Here is a 25,069-nt window from a genome sequence, read left to right as displayed (position 1 = left end):
GAATGTAATATTAAGTACTTTCTTTTTCAAGTATTGGCCACAGTGGAACCAATAGACAGATTTGACCCAATTTGATATTGTCACGAGAAGAAAAGTAGGACAGGAAGAATGTTTCCTTGAGTATGACTTCTTGGGGCAATGTGGATGTGGGGATCCAAAGCTGCCACCTTCTAACCCCTCCCTAACCACACTGTAACTTCTGGCTTCTTAAATGCAAAGAAATGAGCATGATAATATGCTTTCTTTCTAATGCAGGACCCTGGGGGCAGGAGTCTTATACAAGAAATCAAAGGTTTCCTTTCTCTGTTTTTTCCTAGCCTTGAGGATTTCAGCCAAAGAGGGGTAGGACGTACTAGCACAAAGAATGCTAGTTATATAGTTTCAGTCTTTTGGAAATCCAAATGATTGAGCTGTAGAAAGATCCTCTATACCTCAGATTTTATAGATGTAATATATTTATTGCATTAGATGAGTGGATTTTATATGTGTATGTCTGTCTTTGGAAGGGTGGGTTTTTTTCCTTTTTTCCTTTTTTTTTTTTTGGGAATGTAGTTTGGAAGCTTTTTCTCTCCCCCTAACTTGTCTGTTTTTATATATATTCCAAAAACAGTGCTGAATTTCATTATATTTTTAATATCATTTGGTAATTTTCTTTTATATCAAGTCTTCATTATGAAGGAGAGATTAAAGATATAATTTTTAAAAAGTAAAAAAAAAAACTTGGCTTATTAATAGCTATTTGTCCTACTTGAATTCTCCTTTTTTCCTTTGCCTTGTGTTAAACCTACCAGAAATGTTGTAGATTATTGAAAAAGAACTTTTTAGAATCAGTGGTTTTTTGAAGAGACTATTTAGATTTGTTATTTGGCTTTAAAACATTTATGCCAGAGTTTTCACTCTTTAAAGTTCAACACCCACACAATTGCCACATGTAGTTTTGTCAGCATTTAGATTTGTTTTCTTTCAAACTTTATAATTTCTTGGAATGGGGAGATTCCTCTTTTTCAGCTTTCTTAGATAAATAAGAGGATTGTTAAAGTCACATGATCCACAATTTTATTTGCTTTTCAGAAATAGCATTTCAAGAATGTGGCTTGAGCTACTATATATACACACCCTTATTAAAAGCTTATTTCTGATTTTGTTGCTTCAGTATTTTATTATCATTACCTAATACATAGGTTTATACATTAAACAAACTTCTAAAAATGTGAATTTTTTTAACAAAGGTATGATTTTGGAGCAAAAAATTATTTTGTCTTTTCTAGAGTCCCTGTTCAACCGACGAGTAGAAGAGAAATCCAAAGAGGTCCTTTTTACACCTTTAGGTTGGCATCATAGCAATCTGGAGCTCCTGAGGGAGGAAAATGGGGAGAAACAAGCTATGGAGAGATTACTGTAAGTCAGTAAGCTATTTTTATTTTCATTTCATTTAAAGAGTTGTTTTGTAGAGTCTCTGTTCTTAAAATAAAAACTCTTAGGTGAAACTTGTGGATGAAATTTCTTAAAGAGTATAGCACAAAATTGCTTAATTACATTTAGCTATTTTGTATGGTAAAATATTCCAGCAAGTAGTTGAAGGAAGTCTTCTTTTTGAAGTTTGCATTAAACTTCTTTTACCGACAAGAGATAAAGAATAACCTGATCTTAAAGAATTTGGAGAACTAAATCTTAAATATTGCTTCTTATAAGAAGAATGGACTAGAAATTACTGTTAATCCTTTCCCCTTTTTTTCTATCCCATTAATATTTTTACAGTTCAGCTAATCATAACCATATGATGGCACTACTTCAACAACTACTCTATAATGACTCATTATCACCTTCCTGGAGAGATATCATTGTGCCAGTGGTCTGCCAAGTGGTTCAGACTGTCCGACCTGATGTCAAAAATAGGGATGATGACATGGATATCCGTCAATTTGTCCACATCAAAAAAGTGCGTTTTATTGACTGTAATATTTTTTCAGAATTGGGAGTGAGGGTACTAGGACAATATCAAAAGAATGACAGATTAGTGTGGGGGAATGGGACTTTATATTGCTTTTGTTCTAGTCCCTAGAGATACTATGGTGCCCGGGGATTAGAAATGAAAGAGGAACTGAAAAGAAAGGGTTGGGAGATGAATTGGAGAATTATCAGAAATCTTACTTATACATCTTTTAAAGTATCCTTTCATTACTGTAATAAAAGGCAGTGGAGTGATTACTATTTGAATAGATAATGTTGAAAGTAGTTTTGTTTCAATATTTAACTTAAACCTTTTTTTACAAAAAACATTTAAAAAATATTAAAGTTGATTTTACTTGATTTGTTTTTGAGTCTAAAAGTGTCCCCAATTCTTTAGTTACTAGAAGTAGTAATATGAAAATTATTCTAATATTGTCATTAATCATATAGAATAAAAGAATTGTGATATGGGAGATTTTTTTTTTATCATACAGTAAAATTTAAAGTATAAAAAAGTAATCCCTATGACATAATCTGTTATATCTGACTAAAATAGAAAATATTTTGCCTTTTTTTTTTTAAAAAAATGACAATTCTTACTGTTAGATTCCAGGTGGAAAGAAGTTTGATTCTATGGTTGTCAATGGCTTTGTGTGTACCAAGAATATTGCACATAAAAAGGTATTGTAATTGTAGCAGAAAATTATAGGAATTAATTTGACTGGTTTTTAATTAGAGATAATAATGATCAATTTTTTTTTTCCTCCATGTACTTGCCAGCTGATAATTCCTTTATATGTAATAATTAATGATGAATAAAGTTCATCGTTAGTAAGAAGAATTTGTTATGATTAACAAATTGAGAAACTCTGGCTTGGTGTTCATTCCTGTCTTTGTTAAGGTTCATTGTTTCTTTGAGAAAAATAATATGCTTTACTAAAATCATAATTGACTGTTAAATTGAGTTTAGCATATTTGACTTATAGGTGTCCAATTTTTATGTCATGTATTTAAGGACAGAGGTGCAAAACTCAGTTAATCCTTTATCTTTATGGTCTACTTATGCTAACAAATTCATATTCTCCACAGAAGCTTAAATCAAACCAATTGATACTTTATGAATTTGTTAACTGTTCTTTGAATTTGAGCACTATCATAGTTATATTATGTGAAGCTTTACTTCAAGGTTGAGTACTTGGAAGTTTCTTCATTTTTTCCTATACTTGTTAATGTAATAAGTGCTTGAAACTCATCACTAGAAGTGCTCAAAATATTTTAATTTTTTTTCTTCTTAACTTTTAGTAAGGTTATATTTAACTGAAATGCCCTTTTCAGACTGAAAATTGAAAAACATGTAAGAATGTTTCCTTAAGGTCTAGGAATAGTAAAAAATTTAGAATATAATATACCTTCATTCTTCCTGTAGGCTAACAGTTTTTTTTTCACATTTCATGAAATGATACTACTTGTTATAATAAAACATAGTTGGAAGATTGAAGAAGGATTTCCAAGGTAAAATGAATCTACCATGAGAATATTGAAACACTGCCTTAGTGTCATAATATGTAAAGTCAGGAGAATTTAATGATTAATAAAGATTATTATAGTAAGAGAATAATGTTTTGTTGATGGGCTACATAATCAGGGAAGAGTGGATTAAAATTGTGTTATCCTTTCAAGTTTCTAAATGCTTTAAATAATTAATTTTCTGCTTTTTTTCTTCCCAGATGAATTCTTCTATTAAAAATCCTAAAATCCTTTTATTGAAGTGTTCCATTGAATATCTCTATAGAGAAGAAACCAAATTTACATGCATCGACCCAATTGTTCTTCAGGTTAGAATTTGTTACAGAAATATATATATAGGACAGCAATTATCATTTTATTTTTTATTGTTATTGAGTTGTTTCAATCATATCCAACTCTGTGACCCCATTTGGGTTTTCAGGGTTTGCCGTTTCCTTCTCCAGCTTATTTTACAGATGAGGAGATTGTAGTAAACAGGGTAAAGTTGTTTGCCCAGGGTCCACACAGCTAATACGTGCCTGATGCCACATTTGAATTCAGGAAGATAAAGTCTTCCTTATGCCAGGCTTGGCATTCTATTCATTGTGCCACTTATCTGCCCTATCATTTAATTAGGTGTTTATTCTCAAGTGAAGCAAAGAAAATAGATTGTTAAGTTTTATTTAATATATTTTATCATGAATGGCTTTTGTAGTAAGTTTTCCTAAAAGATGTTCTAAAATGAATATGACGAAGCAGCTGAATCTGAAAAAGTAGAATCCCAGATTCCTGAGTTCTTTTTCCTAGCAAGTTTTAAAAAATTTACTATGTAGTTTTGCTCAGTTTATCAGCTTTCCCATTGGTAGAATATAGTGATATAATTTCTGCTAGAAGGGGATGCATTTTTAATAAATTAAGCACATTTTCCCAAAGAATGATTATAACTTGTTGTAAGATGAGTATGTAATGTATAGGACTGCTTGCCATCTGGGGGAGGGGGTGGAGGGAGGGAGGAGAAAAATCAGAACAGACGTGAGTGCAAGGGATAATGTTGTAAAAAATTACCCAGGCATGGGTTCTGTCAATAAAAAGTTATTAAAAAAAAAAAAAAAAAAAAAAAAAAAAGATGAGTATGTAAATGAATAGGACTTTTTACATTCTTTTTGTTTGTTTGTATCCTCATTGTCTGGCACATAATATCTGCTTAATAAATGTGCTGTTTGATACAAGACTTGAAAGAGATATCTTAGAAAATTTTCTAAAACTTTCTAACACATTTATGATATTAAAAAGAATTGGAGGCAGATATTTTAGTCTTTCATGGATGAAACAACCTTAATTTGTTGAGATTAACAGTAACAACCTCATTTTATTTCTAGTTGGCATTGTAATGGGCACATTTGTGGTTTATTATGTTAATTAGGAAAGAGAATTTTTGAAGAATTATGTACAGCGGATAGTCGATGTTCGGCCTACTTTAGTTCTGGTTGAAAAAACTGTGTCTCGAATTGCCCAAGATATGTTGCTGGAACATGGTATTACTTTAGTCATTAATGTAAAACCGGTGAGTAGTAGTATTTCATAAAAAATGTAGACACGATTTTAACATTGTTGCTGTTTATTTGGCTATGTAGAATTTCTCTGTTACTTTTCCTGTTTGTTTTTCCCATATGTGGATTAAAAGTGGGAATAATGAGAAAATTTGAGTGATAAACAAAATTTGGAGGCCATAGCACAGAAGAAATGGTTATTTTCAAAAGAATTATTTTCTCCCCCCTTCTTTTTTTTTTTTTTTTATTTTGTCTTCCCCAAGAATAGAAAGCTCAGATTTTAGAGAATAACATTTTGAGAATAAATATTTGCGATTTTAAAACATTTGCCATATTTACTTAAGAGGTCATGGTGACAAGTGTTGAAGTCAGTTAATATTTATATATGTGAGTACCTCTATTTGAAATTATAAAATAAATAGAAAATACTATCTTCAGTGATTTAAAATAGGGGAGGTAGATCAATCACCTAGGGAAAAATTCCGTGTAATTTCCTTTGAGTGTAGCACTTTGAAAAAATTTACTTCTTTATAATGTTCTTGATGCTGACATGATAGAAAGTATTTTAGTGTTTTGTTGAATAAATTAGTGTTTGATTTTAAGGAAACAAGACCAAAAAATTCTTATAAATTATTCAGCTATAATGAGTAGTTACAATGTAATTATAATGAAAATTTCCCTTTGATATTAAAATGCAACTGATTTAACTTTGTTACTTTTCTTTGTCATCTTTAATAAGGCCCTAGTATCTTTTCCACATTTGTGATAAGGTCATTTTTGTTTTCTAGCAAGTTTTAGATCGAATAAGTCGGATGACCCAAGGTGATCTGGTAATGTCAATGGATCAGTTGCTCACAAAGCCACACTTAGGAACTTGTCATAAATTTTACATGCAGATATTTCAGCTCCCTAATGGTGAGTAACATGTTAGCATATTTCACTAAGGATTTAGAACATATAAAATTATCATTGTAGTAAAGTCAAAAATAATTAAAACTATTGAATTATCTAAAAACTAGTAAACACAGATTACATTATTTATAGGCATTTTAAAAGCTTTTTCTATGTTTAAGGATATTCGTTTGTTAGTTGATATTGTCCTTTTGAATAGTATAGTATATTTGTCCTAAGTGCTACCTAACCTTTTCTGATATTTTTGGACTTATAGATCAATCAAAAACACTAATGTTCTTTGAAGGCTGTCCACAGCACCTGGGCTGTACCATCAAATTGAGAGGTGGCTCTGATTATGAGCTAGCAAGAGTGAAGGAAATCCTCATATTCATGATCTGTGTGGCTTACCATTCCCAACTGGAAATCTCTTTTCTTATGGATGAATTTGCCATGCCTCCAACTTTAACAAAAAATAGTTCATTGCATTCTCTAATTGAAGATCAGGGAAATGATGGTGGTCAGCAGGACCAATTTAGTGGGAGCCCCCTTTCTAGGGAGGCTGACTTTCTTCCTGACAAATTGCCCATAATATCTGAGTCTTTATCTTCTGATGATAGTAATCAGTTGGAATCAAGGACCCTGTTTGAGAAGGACAGTGAAAGTGTTCCACAGGACAATGCCTCTTTGAAACATCCGGAGCATTTCACAACGCCTGGACCATCAGGGATACCACCTTTTTTTCCATCAGTACCAGAGGCATTGTTGCCTATTCACATCGAAGAGCAAGATGATGCCTTTGATAATGAATCGGAGGCCTCATCTCAAAGAGATAAGATACAGGAGCCCAAAAATCAGATGAGAGTCTTCAGAGACCCTCTCCAGGATGACACAGGATTTTATGTTGCAGAAGAAGTGACATCTTCTGAAGATAGGCTCAAGACTTATTCTTTAGCCTTCAAGCAAGAACTTAAAGATGTTATCCTTTGTATCTCTCCAGTAATCACATTCCGGGAACCCTTCCTCCTAACTGAAAAAGGCATGAAGTGCCCTACACGGGACTATTTTCCAGAGCAAGTTTATTTGTCTCCTCTACTCAACAAAGAATTAAAGGAGCTAGAGAGCAGAAGGAAGAAACAACTTTTAAGAGATCTTTCTGGACTTCAGGGCATGAATGGAAGTGTTCAGGCAAAGCCTATCCAAGTATTACCATCCCATGAGCTGGTGAGCACCAGAATTACTGAACATTTGGGTGAGAGTCAGAGCTTGGGTAGAATGTTGGCAGATTACCGGGCAAGAGGAGGACGGATACAGCAGAAAAATGCAGACCCTTTTGTTCAGTCAAAGGATACATCAGATAATTCTGGTGGACGATCTGGAAGCAAAGCTGAAGGAGATGAAGATAGAGTTCCAAGTCATAGCGATGCAATATGGTCCACAAAGGTAAGAGAATTCTTTGTGGGTAACTTGACATTTTAGGTAATTTTTGATTTTTTAAAAATAATTATATCAGAGGGCATAAATTTATGAAATGCTTTCCTTTTTAATTTTATTCTTATTTGACTTAAGCATGTCAACTCCACTCCTGTGCCACTCATTTAAGTAATACAAAAAAAATTAAAGCAGCAATATTGATTTGACAAGCCACAGGGGAAAAGGTGCTTTTATTGTAAAATTGGATAATTTATAATATAGGGTAATTATGTGGCAGTGGGTAGAGAGTGGGTCCTGGAGTCAGGAAGACCTAACTTTAAATGTAGCCTCAAATAACTTTTTACCTCAGTTTCCTCATCTGTAAAATGGTGATAATATTAGCTCTTACCTCTTAGGGTTGTTGTGAGGATTAGATGAGATAACACTTGTAAAGTGCTTAGCACAGTGCCTGACACACATATATGCCGTATTGTTGTTATTCATTCATTTTGAGTTGTGTCTAACTCTTCATGACCCTATTTAAGATTTTCTTGGCAGGGATATGGAGTGGTTTGCCATTTCCTTTTCTAGTTCCTTTTATACATGAGGAAACTGAGGGAAGTGATTTGCTCAGGATCACATTAAGTATCTGATGCCCAATTGGAATTCAGAAAGATGAGTCTTCTTGACTCCATGTCTGACATTCTATGTATTGTGCCACCTGGCTGCTATATAAATGTTAGCTAACATTAACTAAGAAGATTATATATTTAGGGCTAGGTGACACCTCAGAGACCAGCACCCTCATTTTGCAGGTAAGAAAAGCAGATATCAAATCAACACAATTCATTTATGTGGCAAGATTCAAACTCAATAGATTTTTGAGCCCATTTTTTTACTGCTGCTCATAAGAACTCTTTTGAAATATGAGAAGATGGAGCAAAATCTAAATTTCTTATTCCATGATGTACTAAGGTACTAAGAAAATACTTAATTCTGTTCAGCTCATCAGAATCTGTTTGATTATGCAAATGATTTTATGAGCCATATTAGGCTGGAGGTTCCCTATCCCTGATTTATATATGTCATTCTCCAGATTCTTCTTTATTGCACAATTAATAGAAACTAAAGCATGATTTTGGGACTTCCTCATGTTAATTTTTATTCTGCAGCAATATTCCATAATATTTCAGTTCTGAAATTTTTTGCTAGTTTCCAAATAATGGGTATGTTTTTTTTCTATTCAAAAATATGCTATGAACATTTTTGTTTATATAGTATTTTTCTTTGTAGTATTGACTTTACGATGTATGCCCATGTCTAGGATTGCTGAATCTCAAAGACTAGTTTAATAACTTTTATTATATAATTCCAGAATTCTTGAATTAATTCATAGCTTCACTGATGCCTGAGTTTTAATAGCTCCTCTAGTAGGGGCTATTTTCATTTGTCATATTTGCCAAATTGCTGTCTGTCAGATAAAAGCTTTTAAGTTTTAATCTTTACTTCCCTTGTTAGTAATTAGAACATCTTGAAGCGTTTATTGGTAGTTTGTATTTCTTCTTTTGAAAACTGTTATCTTTTTATTCTTTTACCTGTTGGGAAATATTTTTTAGTCATATTTGTATCTATTCTCTACCTGTCTTTGATATCAAGTTTTTATCAAAAATATTGTTGCAAAATTGGTTTTTTTACTTGACAACTGCTCCTTTCTAGCTGCATTGATTTTGTTTGTCTTGAAGTGTTTATATTTTATTTTATATACATAAGACTATTGTGTATACTGGCTTAAAGAGCCATCTTTGGAGTCAGGAAGACCTAGGTTTAAGGTATATTCCCTTTTTGCATACTAGGAAATTTAGATTTCAGCTAAGTTCTGCCTTTTCATACTTTTGTAATTCTTCTAACTTTTACCGTACAGTTCACTTATTTACATATGTTATAATAGATTTGTGACCATGTGCAAAATCATGTAATCTCTTAGTGCTCCCCAGCAAGTCTCTGAGATTTTAAGTTAGACATGAATTATTTTTTACAAGATGTTTCCTAGTTTATCTCCAGTCAGTTAAAGTCATTGATTTAGATTAACTGTTCTTCTCCAGGTCCCAACAAAACAAAACAATACAACTATTTTAGTAGTGCATAGTATTTTTAGGGTTTGCAAGAACCTTGTGAAGTAGGTACCTTAATATGTTTTTTTTTCCATAACACTTCATTTTTATTAAAATGTTTATTATAATAATCTACATATATGGATCAGGGATATTCTTAGTGAAAGAGAATAAGTAGCATTTTGCACATGTCCTTTTATAGTAAACCTAAGCTTTAAAGTTATGATTGATGAAAAGATATAGAAAATAAATCATTATACTGTTCATTTTTTAAAAATTTCTAAAGATATATTTTATTTAAAAAATAGAATAAGAAAAAAGAAAAACAGAAAAAGGAATATAAACAAAAGGAAACAAAGCAAAAGAGAACATTGTCATGTGTCCAGCAGAATATCAGACAGATTCAAAATATATAACAACAAATTACCAGATCAGCAAAGTATATGTATATTTGTAGAAGAACTTATTCATGAGTGTCCATTTTTTCTTTACTGCCTTGTAAATTGTTTTGTTCTCTGCTGTTCACCTTTTTTACTTTATTCTTTTTCCCCCATATTAAAACCTCCACCACTCCCAAGGAGGTTATAGTTAAGAAAGAATATATTTATGTATACATGCATAGATATATACATACACATAATACACTCATATTCCCACACATACACACACTCTGTTGTTTTTGCTTTAATTCTGTTCCTAATTTATCTTGCTATTACTTAACTTCCTCAACCCATGGATCCACCCTTATCTTTTTCTCATATTCTATGCTTCTTGGTCCACCCATCCCTTCTCTCTTATTGCCTTACAGATTTTGGAGGATGCTATACCTTTCATGGTATATATATAATGTTGAACTACAAGCCCTTCTCGAATGCCTCTATGTCCATTCTTCCTCTGCACCTCATTTGTATAATTTCTAATTTTACCATATTTCTGCCCCAATCTTTCTTTTGAGCTGCCCTATTATTGTCAATCTTAAACATAGGTATTCATTTCCCATGTTAAAAAAAAAATTGTTCATGTTAAGTTCCTTAAAATCAATCTTTGATATTGGCTCATATGCTGTTTTCTATTAAGTTCTGGTTTGATTGATTAAAAAGGCCTGAAAATCTGCAAGTTCATTGAATGTCCATTTTTTCCTCAATGTTATAGACAGTTTTGGTAGGTATGATTTTTTTTGGCTGCAGGCCTAGTTCTTGATTGTTCATAGATATGATTCCAGCACCTGCGGTCTTTTATTGTGGCTGCTGCTAAGTCCTGCACAATGCTAATTGTAGCTCCAGCATATTTGAGTTGTTTTTTTCTTGTTTTTTGCAAAATGTTCTCTTTGAGCTGAGGATTTTGAAATTTGGCAATAATGTTCCTATGTGTTGCACAAAGGATCTTGTTGAGGTAGTGATTTTTTCTATTTCTACTTTCCCCTTTCTATCACTTCAGGACAATTTTCTTGGATTATTTCTTGCATTATTGTGTCAAAATCCTTGTTTTTGGTCACAATTTTCAGGGAGTCCAATTAATCTTATATTTTCTTTTCTTGATCTGTTTTCTCTAGATCTGTCATTTTCTTATGTTTCACATTCTGTTTTATTTTTTCCTTCTTTATAATCTGTTGTCATTTCTTGGTCTTTCATAGCTTCATTGGCTTTCCCTTGTCTACTTCTAATTTTCAGTTATTTTTGTCTTTGAGATTCTGTATCTCCTTTTCTAGTTAACTTTTTTTTTTTCATAATCTTTTCTTGGATGGTTTATTTTTTAGTTTCTCTTCAATATCTCATTTGCTTTTTTGAGATCTTCTATAAATTCTGTCTGGGCAGGGAGGCATTTCATAGTACTCTTTGAGGTACAAGCTTTTTTTTTTTTTTTTTTTTTTACTTCAATGTCCTCTGTGGATGAACCTGTCTTTCCTCTTTCCATAAAATGTTTCTGCGGTGGGGTTTGTTCTTTTTTTTTTTTTTATATATTTTTTTATTTTTATTAGAAATGGGGTGGGGAGAAGGTATCTCAAACCTCCCTTCAGCTCTCCCTTCTAACCAGGAACCCCAAACCAAGAGCTCCATTCTCTAGTAAGTTCCCACAGCCAGCAGCCACAGCCAGCAGCATCCCTGCCCCACTGCCTCTACACTCATTGGGTGCTGGTTTTTTCTCACCTAGGGCTGTGTTCCTGTAGCACAGCTGGGGCCCATGTTCCCAATCAACCAAGGTTCCCTCTGTCTTCTAGGATTCAGACACGGACTCCACGAACTGTCCTGGAGGTGAAAATCTCTGTGGTAACTGCTGAGGTTTTAGCCACACCCAGCTCACCCCAGGGGTCCTCACTTGGTGTTTTCTGTGGGGCTAGCCTGGAGGTGTTTGCATTTCACAAGGGTTAATTCTGGCCTTGGTCTTCAGATCTTCTTGAGTTATACCTGGAGGATCCTTGTTCTATTCCACTTTTCCCACATCCCCTCCAGCATTCATTGTCATTTTTTCCTGTCATTTTAGTCAAATCTGAGAGGTCAGCAAGTATAATTTATTAAGGATCGACCATGTAACAGGCAGATGTTCCAAAGACTGGAGATATAAAGAAAGGCAAAAGAGGTTCACACTCTCAAAAGAACTTACAATTTAATGAAGGAAAGAACATGCAGACAACCATGTACAAGAAACATTTTTGTAGGATAAATTCGAGATAATTTCAAAGGAGAGACTTTGACATTAAAAAGAATCAGGAAAGGCTTCTTGCAGAAGGGGGAATTTAAGCTGAGACTTGAAGGAAGCTAGGGAATTCAAAAGGCAGAGGTGAAGAGAGACAGTATACCATGTGTGGAGGACAGCCAGTAAAATGCACAGAGCTAGGACAAAGAACTTCTGGATTGCAATGTATGTGAAGGGGGAATTTGTGTATTAGAAATAGAGCAGGTCAGGTTGTAAAAGGTTTTAAAAGCCAAACAGGATTTTACAATTTATTTTAAACCTAAAGATACCTAAAAAAAAGAAACCTAAAATAAGAAAAGAGAAAAAAAACAAACATTGTCATGTAGACAGCAGAACACATGAGAGGATTAAAAATATAAAGCTATACATTTTCATTTCAAGAAAGCCCATATAATAAATAATACATATTGTGTTCAGAGCTGTCCATCATCTTTTTGCTACCTTGTAGGTTTTCTTTTATTCTTTTCTATGTACTTTTTTTTCCCCCCTTTCTTACCCCTAAGAAGGCTATACATCAAATCAAAGATACAAATACATACAAATACATATATATACAAATATACATATATACACATGTATGTATATACATATATACATACACATTTATGTAAAATTGTACTATTTTTTTATTTTCACTCTGTTTCTCTGAAAGTGGATAGCATCTTCCTTCCTAAGTCCCACGTCTTTCCATATTTTTCTAAATCCACCATTTACCTTTTCATCTCAGCAATATTCTAACTTTAAACTATCTGGTTATTTTAAATAATCTAAAACAATATAGCTTACTATGGCTGACATATAGTGTGGTTGCCCTATTTTTCTCTTCCAATTAAATGCTTTAGCTTAAACTTTATCTGAGAACATGATTTCCACCCGTACTTTTGTACATAATAAATTCTACTCCTGATCTTTATTTTATGTTTGTGTGTTCACTCTTTAACCCAGATCTATTGTGAACAAAGTTCCCTCTAAAAAGCCTTTCCTTACTAATGGCATCTTTGACATACAATTTACATTTTTACATGTATTAAAAAGTAAGCGATTTGTCCTTATTGAGTTCTTTGTAATTAGTCTTTGAAGTTTACCTTAGATTTCTCTTAAATCTTATATGTCAGATTTTCTATAAAGTGCAGTTGTTTTTGCAACAAAATCCTGAATGTCTGGCTATTCACTGAATACCTTTTTTTTTTGGTTCATTCTGGATTATGTTTAACTTTACTGGATGTGATATTTTTGGCTTCAGCTCCAGTTCACTGGAGTTTGCTCTTCAATATATAGTGTATTGTAAGACCTGTAATCTTTAGTTTAGCCACTTTTGTAATTCTAATTTAATTTGTTAATTTAATTGTAATTCTAATGTAATTTAGCCGTCTTTTGTAATTCTAATTGTGGCTCCATCATATTTGAGCAATTTTTTTTTAGTTGCTCATAATATTGTCTCCTTAACCTAAAGTTTATTCTGTTAGGATCTTTTTCAAGTGATGATTAGTGGGATTCTACTTTCTCTTCTTGTTCTAACAGGACAATTTTCTTTAATTCTTGTATTATTGTATTTTTTTTTTTTTTTAATTGTAGCTTCCAGGTAGCCTGATTATTCTTGATTTTCTTTTTGATCTGTTTTCCAGGTAAATTATTTTTGTTATGAGATGTTTCATCTTCTCATTGTTTTTGCATTCTTTAGATTTTGTTTTATTATTTCTTTGTCTCTTACGACTTCACTGGCTTCCCTTTGCCCAATTCTTATTTTTAAGGAATCATTTTCTTCTTTAAAATTCTGGATTTCCTTTTCTAGTTGGTTGACTGTCTTTTCAGTACTCTTGCTTTTCTTGGATTGGGGTTTTGTTTTGTTTTAGTTTTACCTCAGCCTCTCTCATTAAAAATAAAATGTCTTGGAACCAGCTAAAGTCAGGAGGGCCTAACTTCAAATCTGGCCTCAGTTAACAAGGACTAGGACTTAACAAGTCCTAGCTGTGTGATCCCGGGCAAGTTACTTAACCCCAATTGCCTCAACAGAAAGAAAGAGAAAAATAAAAAAAGAAAGAAAAAGAAAATATCTTTTAAAAGTCTTTTTAAACTTTTTCTGTGAATTCTTTTTGGACAGTTGACTATTTGACAATCATTCTTTAGGATAGGAGAGGCTTTTTTCCTTCTGAAGATGAACCCTGGTCTTTTCTATTTCCTTAGTAACTGTGTTTGGAATCTATCTCTTTTGCCTGATCATTTTTTTTTTTTTTTTAAATTTTATAATCACCTCTGGGGTGTGGAGGATGGTGCCTATGGCATCAGATTCTTCTTACTTTTAATTTTTGGACTGTTATAGACCAACTAATGTACTCCTTTTCCCTAAGCCACAGCTAGGGCTCCTTAGTACCTTGTGCTGCTCTTACTCCCTGAGAACTCCAGTGGCTGTAACCTCAGTTACCCCTCTGGCCTGAAACTGAAACTAAGTTCAGCATACTGTAAGTGACCACAGCCAGCAGTGGCTGTCCCCTGCTTCTCTCACTGGGCTTGTGCTAGGGCCTTCTCAGCAGAGATTTCCTCAATCTTTTTGGGCTTAGAAACTGGACTCCTCCCACTGTCTGGGAGGTAAAAATTCCTGTGGCCCAGGGGGGGCTATCCCCCAATCCAGCTAGCTCCAGGGTTTACATCTGGTGTTTCAACTGAGCTAGTCACTTCACAGAGGCTGCACCATAGTCCTGCCATGTTTGGATCTTTCCTGGTTTGTCTTAGGAGGACCACTGATCTGTTCCAACTTTTGTTTATTTTGTTGCTCTATGTTTACCCTAGGTTCTTGTTTGTGGAGGATATATGGAGAACTTGGAATTTTCTGAGCTATTCTGTTATCTTTCCAGAATCCTCTCTTTTTTGCTATAGCATTTTTTATTTGATTTTAGAGGCAATAGGCAGCCTCTGGAGTCGATTGATTTTGTGGTAGGGATGACATGGTCATAATGGTGTTTTAAAAGGAAAATCACTTTGATAGCTGGATGGAGGTTGGATTGACATGGGGAGATATTTGGATCAAGGAGACCAACAGTTCAGGCATGAGTTCCCACTACAGATTAACTTTAGCCAAGAGAGAAGGGGGAGTATTTGAGAGAGGTTGCAGAAGTGGAACAAGAGGACTTGGCAAAAGTCATACAGATAGTAGGAGAAGCAGAAGAGAGCAGCAGCATGGTAACCTAAAGGAAAGAGTATCAAGAAGAGAGGTTAGATAGGATGAGTATAGAGAAAAGCCCGTTTAGATTTGGCAGTTAAGACATCATTAGTAACTTTGGAGAGAGCCATTTCATTTAAATGATGAGGTTCAGAAATTGGAATTCAAAGAGTTGAGAAGAGAATGAGAGGAAGGGAAGTGGAGGCGGCACTTTTAGACAGCCTTCTCCAGTTTAGCCACAAGTTTCCAAATTTGTCAGGATCTTTTTTGGTTCCTTATTCTGTTGTTCCTATATTCTAGCTGAACTTCCCAGTTTCATTGAATTTGAAAATTTTAGAAGCATTCCCAGCTGATTGATGAGATGTTGCCATCAGGGACAAGTACATTTCCTGAGAATAGGGACTGGGCTGTGTCTGTAATACTTTTCTCTAAATTTAAATAAATTCTCTAAATTATCCATTAATATCTATTTTTTGAGTCTAATCATTCAACCATCCCACGTCTTCTTAGAATCTCCATTTAAGGATTGGACCCTGGACAAATATTCATCATTTCTGATTTGGCTGCTCTTCTGGATGCTGTCATTTTTTCCCCATCTTCCTGCAAGATCACATCAACTCTGACGTTCACACTCAGTAATAATCCCTGCCTCCAGAACCTCTTTCTTCCTCTGATTGGAGAGGTTGGAGGGTGGTCATTTGAAGAATCTCTCACATCTATGTCACGTCTATGTCAGTCTTGGAACCTTGTCAAGGCAAATATATGCATGATAAAGTTTGACTACAAGACATCTCCAATAAAGCCATACTCTATTTTTGTAATTATTACTTTTCTAGATTTGTTGTTGTTGTTCAGTTGTTTCTGTTGTATCTGACTTTTTGTGACCCTATTTGAGGTTTTCTTGGGAAAGTAGTATGCCATTTCCTTCTTTACTCCATTTTACAGATAAGAAAACTAAGACAAAGAGAGATTAAGTGACATATGAAGTGTTTGATGTCAGATTTGAACTCGGGAAGATGAGTCTTCCTGACTCCAGGCCCGATACTCTATCTGTTGTGCTTCTTAACTGCTCTTGTTCTTTTTTAGACAGAGATTCACAAACCACATACATTTGCTTATTTATGGTCTAGAGATGGGAAATCAAGCTCACTGACTTCTAATTTATAGATCCCATTTCTCTTGTTATTTGGAAAATCAGGACATCTGCCCATCAGATGCTTTGTCTTGTGAATTTAGCTTTGAATTTCTAGATTTTTTTTCAAAAGGAAGTGTTCATAGATAAAACAGAATCAAGCTATCATATCCTTGTGAATGAGTACTCACTCCACAATATCTCCACAAAACTCTAGTCCCACATTTTCAGTTCTCGGCTAGATGTTGCTACCTAGAAGGCCTGCCAACCCAGTTTAACATGATAAAATTGAACTATCCTCCTTTATAAACTGGTATCTTCCTAACTTCTCTGTTCCTCTTGATTTTCCTAAAATTACAAGGATGAATTACTCCTCATCTCATACATCCAATTGCTTGTGAAGTCCCATTGCTTTTACTTCTGCAGTACCTCTAACATTCATCAGTACTTCTTAATTTCTACCACATACTCTTTCAGACCCTAATTTGTTCTTGCCTGTTGTATTGCCATGCCATCTTAAATGTTGATTGCCTCTAATCTTCCCCTTTTCCTGACATATTTCACACTTCTGCCTAAATAGACTTCCTAAACACACTTCTTAGATATGGTCAATCCCCTACTCAAGCTCTTGTCTTCTTTTTGCCTACTGAATAAAATGTAAATTCCTGATTCTTTCATTTAAGTTCCTCCACAGTTAGACTATCGCCTTTCTTTCCAGCTTTTTTGTATTATACCTGTCTGTATATTTTATATTCTAAGCAAATATTCTAACAATCCTAAACTATAACTGTTTCTCATTTATGTCCTTTCCTCTGCAATTTTTATGCTTTTGTATAGTATCCTGAAATAAACCTAGAATATCCTATTTTTCTTCTTTATCTGATGAAGCTCAGGTCACATACTTAATTAAAAAAAACAAACAAACAAACCAAAACCCAAAGCAGAACTTTCTAAAATTTTATTCTCTCTGTGTCCTAATTGGTCCTTCACCCAGATGCTGAATTATGTTATTCTATTCTTCAGAACCTAAACTTTAAAGCGTGCTCATGCTGCTCCATGTCTAGAATGAATTAACTATTTAGATAACCTTTCTTTTTGTTTCAATCTATCTCTTTAAGTCCCTGTTTTGTCTTTCTGACTCTCCCAGGTAAATAAAAGTGATCTTTCTCTTCTATATATCATAACATTTTATCTGGATTTTCTTTTTCATTTATTTTATTTTCGTTTATATTATAATTATTTCTGTGTGTATGTTTCTTTGTCCTCTCATTAGATTGTAAACTCTTGGAGAGAAGGGCTTATGTCAGCTATCTTTGTATCAAATATTAATGTTCAGTGCCTATACTCATTAAGGGCTTAATAAATATTGGATGAAGAATAAATTAATATTTAGCCATTTTGTTTATGAGTGAAATAATGAAAATTTGAAAAATGAAATACAGGAATTAACAAAATTACAATGACACCTTATGTCACAAAGTTCTGTATACTAGAAAATACTGTAGTTCATATCAATTTATGCATATTTATATAAATATAAAAAATTAAAGATCTGTGCAAAAACACCACCAAAATAAGTACATAAATCTAAGTACATTTCAAAGTGACATAATTTCATTGGCTTGGATACTTTTCACATTGAAACCAGTTGCAATTCCTCCTTAACAGAGATGGATTTCAGAGTGACTGTGGTGTTAAATTCAATTCATCAACTTGTAGCCAACTATACAGATGAATCTTTCTGGACTTAGATTGATCATTGATCAATAAGCATACGTTGTGTCACTGGTCCATAATGGGAAGGTAGATTGATCATTGCTCAATAAGCATTCATTGTGTCACTAGTCCATAATTGGAAGGTTTTTCCATGTGGATGGAAGTATCTTTTAGTTTGTCTTTAAGCTCTGTTGTTAAAGCTTTTATCAATACAGGTTTACCTGTGTGACACAGTTAATTATTAAAGTAGGAGTTTAGTATATCTCACATTAATGGATATTTTTTCTTATTAATTTTTTAAAATTAACACTTACTAATTACTAAGCTTACTTCATTTTTTTAGGTGGACTGTCTGAGTGCTGTCAACCACCAAAGGCTTTGTGTGCTTTTTAGTAGTTCCTCTGCCCAATCCAGCAATGCTCCTAGTGCATGTGTTAGTCCTTGGTAAGAATTTTTCCTTGTATTTTTAAATTTTGAGTCATTTTTCTTTGAGTAATGAATAACATTTATTAATTTTGTACTAGTTGCAATGAATGTGCTGTTTTTCCACATGGTTGTCAATTCTAGATACAGACATTAGGAATTGTTTTTATTTTTAAGAATTAATTTATGCCATATTGAAGGAATTGAATCTAAGGCTTTAAGTACAAAAAAGAAGTACAAAAACAAACACTGTGGCAAGGAATTCTAGGTTTTCCCATGTGGTTTGGTACAAGTCTGAGAAATGGTTGAAAAATTTTCAGTTCATATGTTTTGAAAATAAAAAAAATTCAAAAGAGAAATTTTCAGTTCTGATTAAATGCTTTCAGATATTAGTTTTATAAAAGTAGTATAGGCATACCTCATGTTACAAATAGATTATGTTCGAATAATCTTTTTGGTTAAATGGCTTGACATTCAAAATAGCTTTTACTGTAGAATCAATATTATTAATGAAGGTGTCCTCTCTGATAGGTCTCAAAAGCTTGTAGCTAAGCTATTGTCCACATTATAGTGACTAGCTTTATGAGACCTGAAACCTTGCTACATAAAGATCAGGTGAAGGAACTTGAGGTGTTTATCCTGGTGAAGAGAAGCTTTTGATAAGAACTTAATGTCTTTAAGCATTTGGAGAATAATCATCAAGGAATCAGATTTACTTTGCTTGGCCCAACTACAATTATAATAATGGTAGCTAACTTTATGTAGTCAAGGCTTGTAATCTCATTTGCTTCTCTCAACAACCTGGGAAGCAGATAAGAAAATTAAGATAGAGGGTAAGTGGTTTGCTCAGGGTGACCCAAGTAGTAAGTGTCTGAGGCTGCATTTGAACTCAGATCTTTCTGATCAAGGTCTCAGCACTATTCACTGTATCACAGAAAACCTTAGGTAGCAAGGATTGGAGATTGTAAAGAGACTTAATATGAGAGAGTTTAAAAAAAAAATTCCTTTCTCAACAATTAGAATTTAGGATGAGAAGATCATATATTTAAAACTAGAAGATTTTTAGGAGTAGAAATGGCTTTCTAGTGCACTTTTCATTTTATGATTGAGGAAACTACGCCTCAATTAAGTCACTTGTCCATTAGTTGACTTAACCACAACAGCACACAGGGCTAAACCTGGGTTTTCTGATTCTTTTCACTCAACTAGAATCTTATAAAAAGAAATCTGAGGTTCCTTGTAATCCAAGACTCTTGCTGTATAGAACTTAATTATCATTTAAAATATTATTTCTGTGAGAAAATGTATTCTTGGTTTCAGCTGAGGATTCCAAGGGCACAAATTTCAAGGATTTAGAACTTTGAGAAGGAATTCCATCTCTCCTAATCCAAGTTCTTGAACTATGTCTAGGTAGTGTTGTACCAGCTTTAGTATGATTGAGAAAAGCTGTTTGCAATAAGGGAATCAATTAGAGAGATGATATTTAATTCATTTCAGTAAGTATTTATTAAGTGCCTCCTATGTGCTAGGTACTGTGCTAAGCACTGGGGATAGAGGCAAAAGACAGCCACTGCAGTCTCAAAGAGTTTACAGTCTCTTGGGGGGAGCCAATATATAAACAAATACATACAAAGCTAGTTATATATAGAATAAATTGGAATTAGAGGATGGAAAGCACTGAGATTAATTAACCAGCCAATTAATTAATTAGGAAGTTTCCTTTAAAGCAAGTCAGGGATTTCAGAAGTCAGAATGTAGGAGGGAGAGTGTTCTTAGATATGGGGGAAAAAGCAAAGAAATTTCCAGAGCCAAGACATCATAGATCATTGAATTTGGAAGAGGAAAGGATCTCAGAGATTATTTAGTAGAACTTTTACTCTTTACAGATGAGGAAACTAAAGTGTAGAGAAAGTATGATCTCCTTGAGGACAGGGACTATCTTTTGCCTTTCTTTATAACTTCAGTACTTAAAAAAGGGTCTGACTGTTAATAGCACCCAATATATATTTACTGATTATTGATTATTAAGAAAGTTGTATAAAAGAGCCAGGATTCTAGATCTTGGGTTTTAAATGCCAAATTCAAAGCAGTAATCAAGAGTTTTATTACATGTGATCATATTCAATTAGGTTTACTTATTGCTAATAACTAATATTATATTTATTTCTCTTTATTAACTAGTAGTGGAGTCAGATGCTATAGATTTATCTAGTTTGAGCTAGTTTTTCCAGATGAGGAATTAGCCCTTTTTAGAATTGCTTCTGTTAAGGCTGTATTGTAAATACAGCTTTTTCTAAGTCTTAATGCAGTTTATGTTTGGAAAGTTTAAAATTGCACTAAGATTTTTGAATTTTTTTACTCCTAAAGAGAATACTCAGAATTTCAATCTGAATTTCATATGTATTTCTTCCTTAGGATTGTGACCATGGAATTTTATGGGAAGAATGACCTCACTTTAGGAATATTTTTAGAAAGGTATTGTTTCAGGTAAGAAAAATTTTCCCATTCTGTGACCTTTCCCCCTCATATACTGAAGTACAATAGAGAAGAAATATAGATTTGTGATTTAGGAAGTCACATTGAATCTGAATTTAGTGGCATCCTTGTCCAGATATTTTTCTGTCCTGATTCTGTACCTACATATCAAAATATTCTGTACCCATGTATCACAATATATGGAAGTTACCTTGTCCTTTCAAGTATCCTTTCCTACAAAGTCCTACCAAATAGTCTTTTCCTCAATTCTGTGTCATTTTGATGAGGTTAGTGGCAGTTGAGAGTTGTTGTACCAAAAATACCAAAAATCCCTTTTTTAGTCAACCGCAGATTCAAAGTGAAAGAATTCACTTAATCCGGAAATATTAATTAGCAAAAATGAAAGTTTTTTTTGGACTCCAAAAGGGATCACAGATCAAGAGGGAACACAGTTTCAGTAAAGGGAACAGTTTCCCTCCCCTTCAATCTGTTTTTATTAATGAGTAAATGATTGGATATCAAAGATTCTGAAGGGATGAAACTAAGCTAGATGATATCTTCAAATCTTTCTTAAATCTTTCTTTGATAATGAAAACAGCAACCTTTGTTACAGCTTCGAACAGCTTCGTCAGACAGGTAGTGGGACCAGCCTCACTTTTCTGGGTGAGGACACAGAGGATAGAACCAGCAAATAATAGAACCTGATGGCAAATCCAGGTCTTCCAAGTTTAGAATTTTTTTTTTTTAATTCATTTCATCAAACTTGTGGACCAAGAAGAGTCAGGGATGACTCTGGGTGAGGCAATTACTGTAAGGTACTTACAAATCTTTATGTATCTCAGGGGTTGTCATTTTGATCTTTAGCTTCAACAAAGGATTTATTGTAATTCAGTATAATAAATAAACAAACATACCTTAATAGAATGTGTGAATTTATTCATTTAAAATGTGCATCACTGTTTTTAATGTCTATAGATATTGTTGTGATTTATAAAACATAGATTTGTTTAGAATCATTAGCAAATTCTTCCTTTTTGTCCTTTTTTTTTTCTTAGACTATTATAAGAGTTCTCAGTTGTTTTTTTTTTGTTTGTTTGTTTGTTTGTTTGTTTTTTGATGAGGGGACCTTCCTCAGACTTGAAAAATTTGGAAACCACTGTATTATTTCATGTTGTTGTTGTTGTTTGTCCTTCATTCTTGAAGTTGATCTTGACATCAGGGAGGTGATGCCATGGCATGTAAGTGAATTGGATTTCAGTGAGGGAAGGCTGGGCAAGGTCATTTGTCTTTCTTTCCTGGAGCCATCTGGGTCCAGTGGCAAGATACAGATCAGAACAATTGGAGATGATTCTAGATACAAGTGGGAGACCTTGACTTTTTTAAGCCAAGATTTTTAACAGGTCTCAGTTTGATTGAGATAATGCCCATTTAGAGATTAAGTGAGAAGAGATGAAGCAGACGATGGCCTTTTTAACCTAATTCCCCTCCCAAAAAAGTCACTTCTTTGAATGGATTTAAAAGGTTTTGTTTACTTTGCTCTTAGTACTGGGTTGACACAGTTTTCTAAAAGTCTTAGTGCAGTTTATGCTTGGAAAGCCTAAAATTTCACTAGACTTTTGAATACCTTTTACTCCTAAAGAGAATACTCAGAATTTCATTCCGAATTTCATGTGTATTTCTAACATTTCTTCCTTTAGGATTATGACCGTGGAATTTTATGGAAAGAATGACCTCCCTTGAGGAATATTGACATTGTGTTTTTCTTAGGATATATAGTTATCGTGATAATCTAGAGAGGACTTTATTTTTTCCTGAGTTTTCTCTACTTAATTTAGAAATCTGAATGATTTTACTCTCTAAATTCCTTCATTGTTTCACTTAAATGTCACAGTAAGTGCATTAAATTTGTTTAGTGTTGAAATTTGTAGTAAAACTACTCATAGTTGCTAAATTTTCTTGACGTGATGTTTATTATATAATATATATATTATATTATATGGCAGGGTTTTCCTTTTTATGACTTATGAAAGAATTTGCTTCATTTATTTGTTACAGGCCTTCTTACCATTGTCCCAGCATGTTTTGTGATACTCCTATGGTACATCATATTCGTCGATTTGTGCATGGGCAAGGTTGTGTCCAAATTATACTTAAAGAATTGGATTCTCCAGTGCCTGGATATCAACACACAATTCTTACCTATTCCTGGTGTAGAATCTGCAAACAGGTAATGCAGTATAGTGTGTAATATTTCTTAACATTTATTTACCTCTTTATCTTGTCTCAACTGTTTTTTATTGTTTTTAAGCCCTGAATATGTAATATTTGGAAATAATCATCTTTATTTTGTTAATTTTGGTTTATTTTCCAGTTAATCCTAACACAAGGGTTATATATTTATTTTTAATGTTGTATTTTTAGAATTTATCAGCTGCCTGCAACTTTCAGTAGCCCTAAATTTTTTAAAAAAGCTTATTTTCAAAACATATGCACAGATAATTTTTCAACATTGACTCTTGCATAGCTTGTGTTTCAGATTTTCCCCTTCTTCCCCCCATCCCCTCCCCTAGATGGTAAGCAATCCAGTATGTTATACATGTTAAAATATATGTTAAATCCAATATATGTAAATGTATTTATACAATATATCTTACTGCATAAGAAAAATCAGAGCAAAAAGGAAAGAATATGAGTAAGAAAACAAAATGAAAGCAAACAACATCAAAAAGAATGAGAATGCTATGTTGTGAGTCACATTTAGTTCCCACAGTCTTCTCTCTGGTGTAGATAGCTGTCTTCGTCACAAGATCATTAGAATTTAGCCCTAAATAATAATCAGTTAAAAGAAAGCTTGTTTAGAGCTATGTATGGTAGAATTAAAGAAAAATCAAATATTTCTTATGGATATCCTTTAGGCAAGGCTTATTTGCAACTAGACTTTAGAGATACAAAGACAAAATTTAAATCATTCTTGTCCTCAAGCAGCTTACTGTAAGCATCCAGTACATACAGAAGTAAGTATAACATGAGAGAGAATGAAAGTAACAAAGGTAAAATCAAACTGCTCTATTAATTGTAGTTCTAGGAAATTCTGGTGAAGAGTTCTGACACAGATCACCAGACTTACATCGTTATTGTGGAGGTCTCAGAAAGTGAGACTATTTCAATGAAGTACTTAAGAAGAAGAGAATAATAATAAGCAGGGATTAGTCAGAGGCTAAACTGAGCAGGGAAGAGGGTCAACAGATTTTACCTGGAGACTGTTGAGAGCAGCAGCTTGGGAGACCAAAGAAATTTTTCAAAGGTGGGTAGCACCCAAATTGAATCTTGAAGGATTAGGATTCTAAAAGATAAAGGGAAGGATAGGGAATACATTCTAGGTAGAGGGAAAACAGGGAAACAGTGGTTGGAATATAGAGTTTGAGAACAACTAAAAGTGAACTGACTGAAATATCGAGTTCATGATGGAAAGTAATGGGAAGCAACTTTTTGGAAGACTAAATCCTATTCTAAGAGATTTGTGTTTTATCAAGATGTATTAAGGGATCTCTGAAGTTATTGAGTAGGGGAGTGATTCTTAGACCTCTGTTTAGTCAGATCGTTTGGGCAGCTGTGTGAAGGATGTGTTGGGAAAGGGAGAAGCAGAAGAGATGGAAACCAATGTGGGAGGTTCTTAAAATAATTGAGGACTGTTATGGTTTTGAGAACCTGAACTAGGATAGCAGCAGTTTTGAATGGACAGGAGCCAAATGTGAGGGATCTTGTGGAGGCAAAAGGAGGGGGGGGGGGGGGATGAAGTCAAGAGAATGTAAGAAGAGTAGGAATGCCTCTGTGATTTCATATCTGAATGACTGGGAGGATGGGGTCCTCAAATGAAGAAAATGAATGCGTCTAAAATGGAACATAACATTTTTTTCCTCAAATTCATTCTCTTTTTAGTTTTTATTTCTTTTGAAGGCTTCATATTACATTCAGTTGTCCAGGTTTAATACCTTGGAGCCATCTTTAAATTCCTCACTTGCCTTTACCCCTTATATCCAATCAGCTGTCA

The 25,069-nt window shown here is 33.6% G+C and overlaps 1 protein-coding gene across 5 annotated transcripts in view; it reads left to right on the top strand.

The window, feature by feature from the left end:
- Positions 1–25,069, top strand: part of PIKFYVE (phosphoinositide kinase, FYVE-type zinc finger containing) — a 104,207-nt gene that overhangs the window by 43,481 nt on the left and 35,657 nt on the right. For all 5 annotated transcript variants that reach the window (XM_023500658.2, XM_003765970.4, XM_023500660.2 and 2 more), the window contains 10 exons: positions 1,269–1,398; positions 1,759–1,939; positions 2,557–2,631; positions 3,678–3,785; positions 4,880–5,020; positions 5,795–5,921; positions 6,175–7,340; positions 18,464–18,564; positions 20,959–21,030; positions 23,074–23,245. In XM_023500658.2, coding sequence (XP_023356426.2) covers positions 1,269–1,398; positions 1,759–1,939; positions 2,557–2,631; positions 3,678–3,785; positions 4,880–5,020; positions 5,795–5,921; positions 6,175–7,340; positions 18,464–18,564; positions 20,959–21,030; positions 23,074–23,245 — 2,273 coding nt within the window. The remainder of the gene's footprint in view (positions 1–1,268; positions 1,399–1,758; positions 1,940–2,556; positions 2,632–3,677; positions 3,786–4,879; positions 5,021–5,794; positions 5,922–6,174; positions 7,341–18,463; positions 18,565–20,958; positions 21,031–23,073; positions 23,246–25,069) is intronic.

Source organism: Sarcophilus harrisii, chromosome 3, assembly GCF_902635505.1.
Source record: "Sarcophilus harrisii chromosome 3, mSarHar1.11, whole genome shotgun sequence".
NCBI classification, from domain to species: Eukaryota; Metazoa; Chordata; class Mammalia; order Dasyuromorphia; family Dasyuridae; genus Sarcophilus; species Sarcophilus harrisii.
The sequence above is the reverse complement of the archived record's forward strand: the minus strand, read 5'-3'. Positions and strand labels throughout refer to the sequence as shown.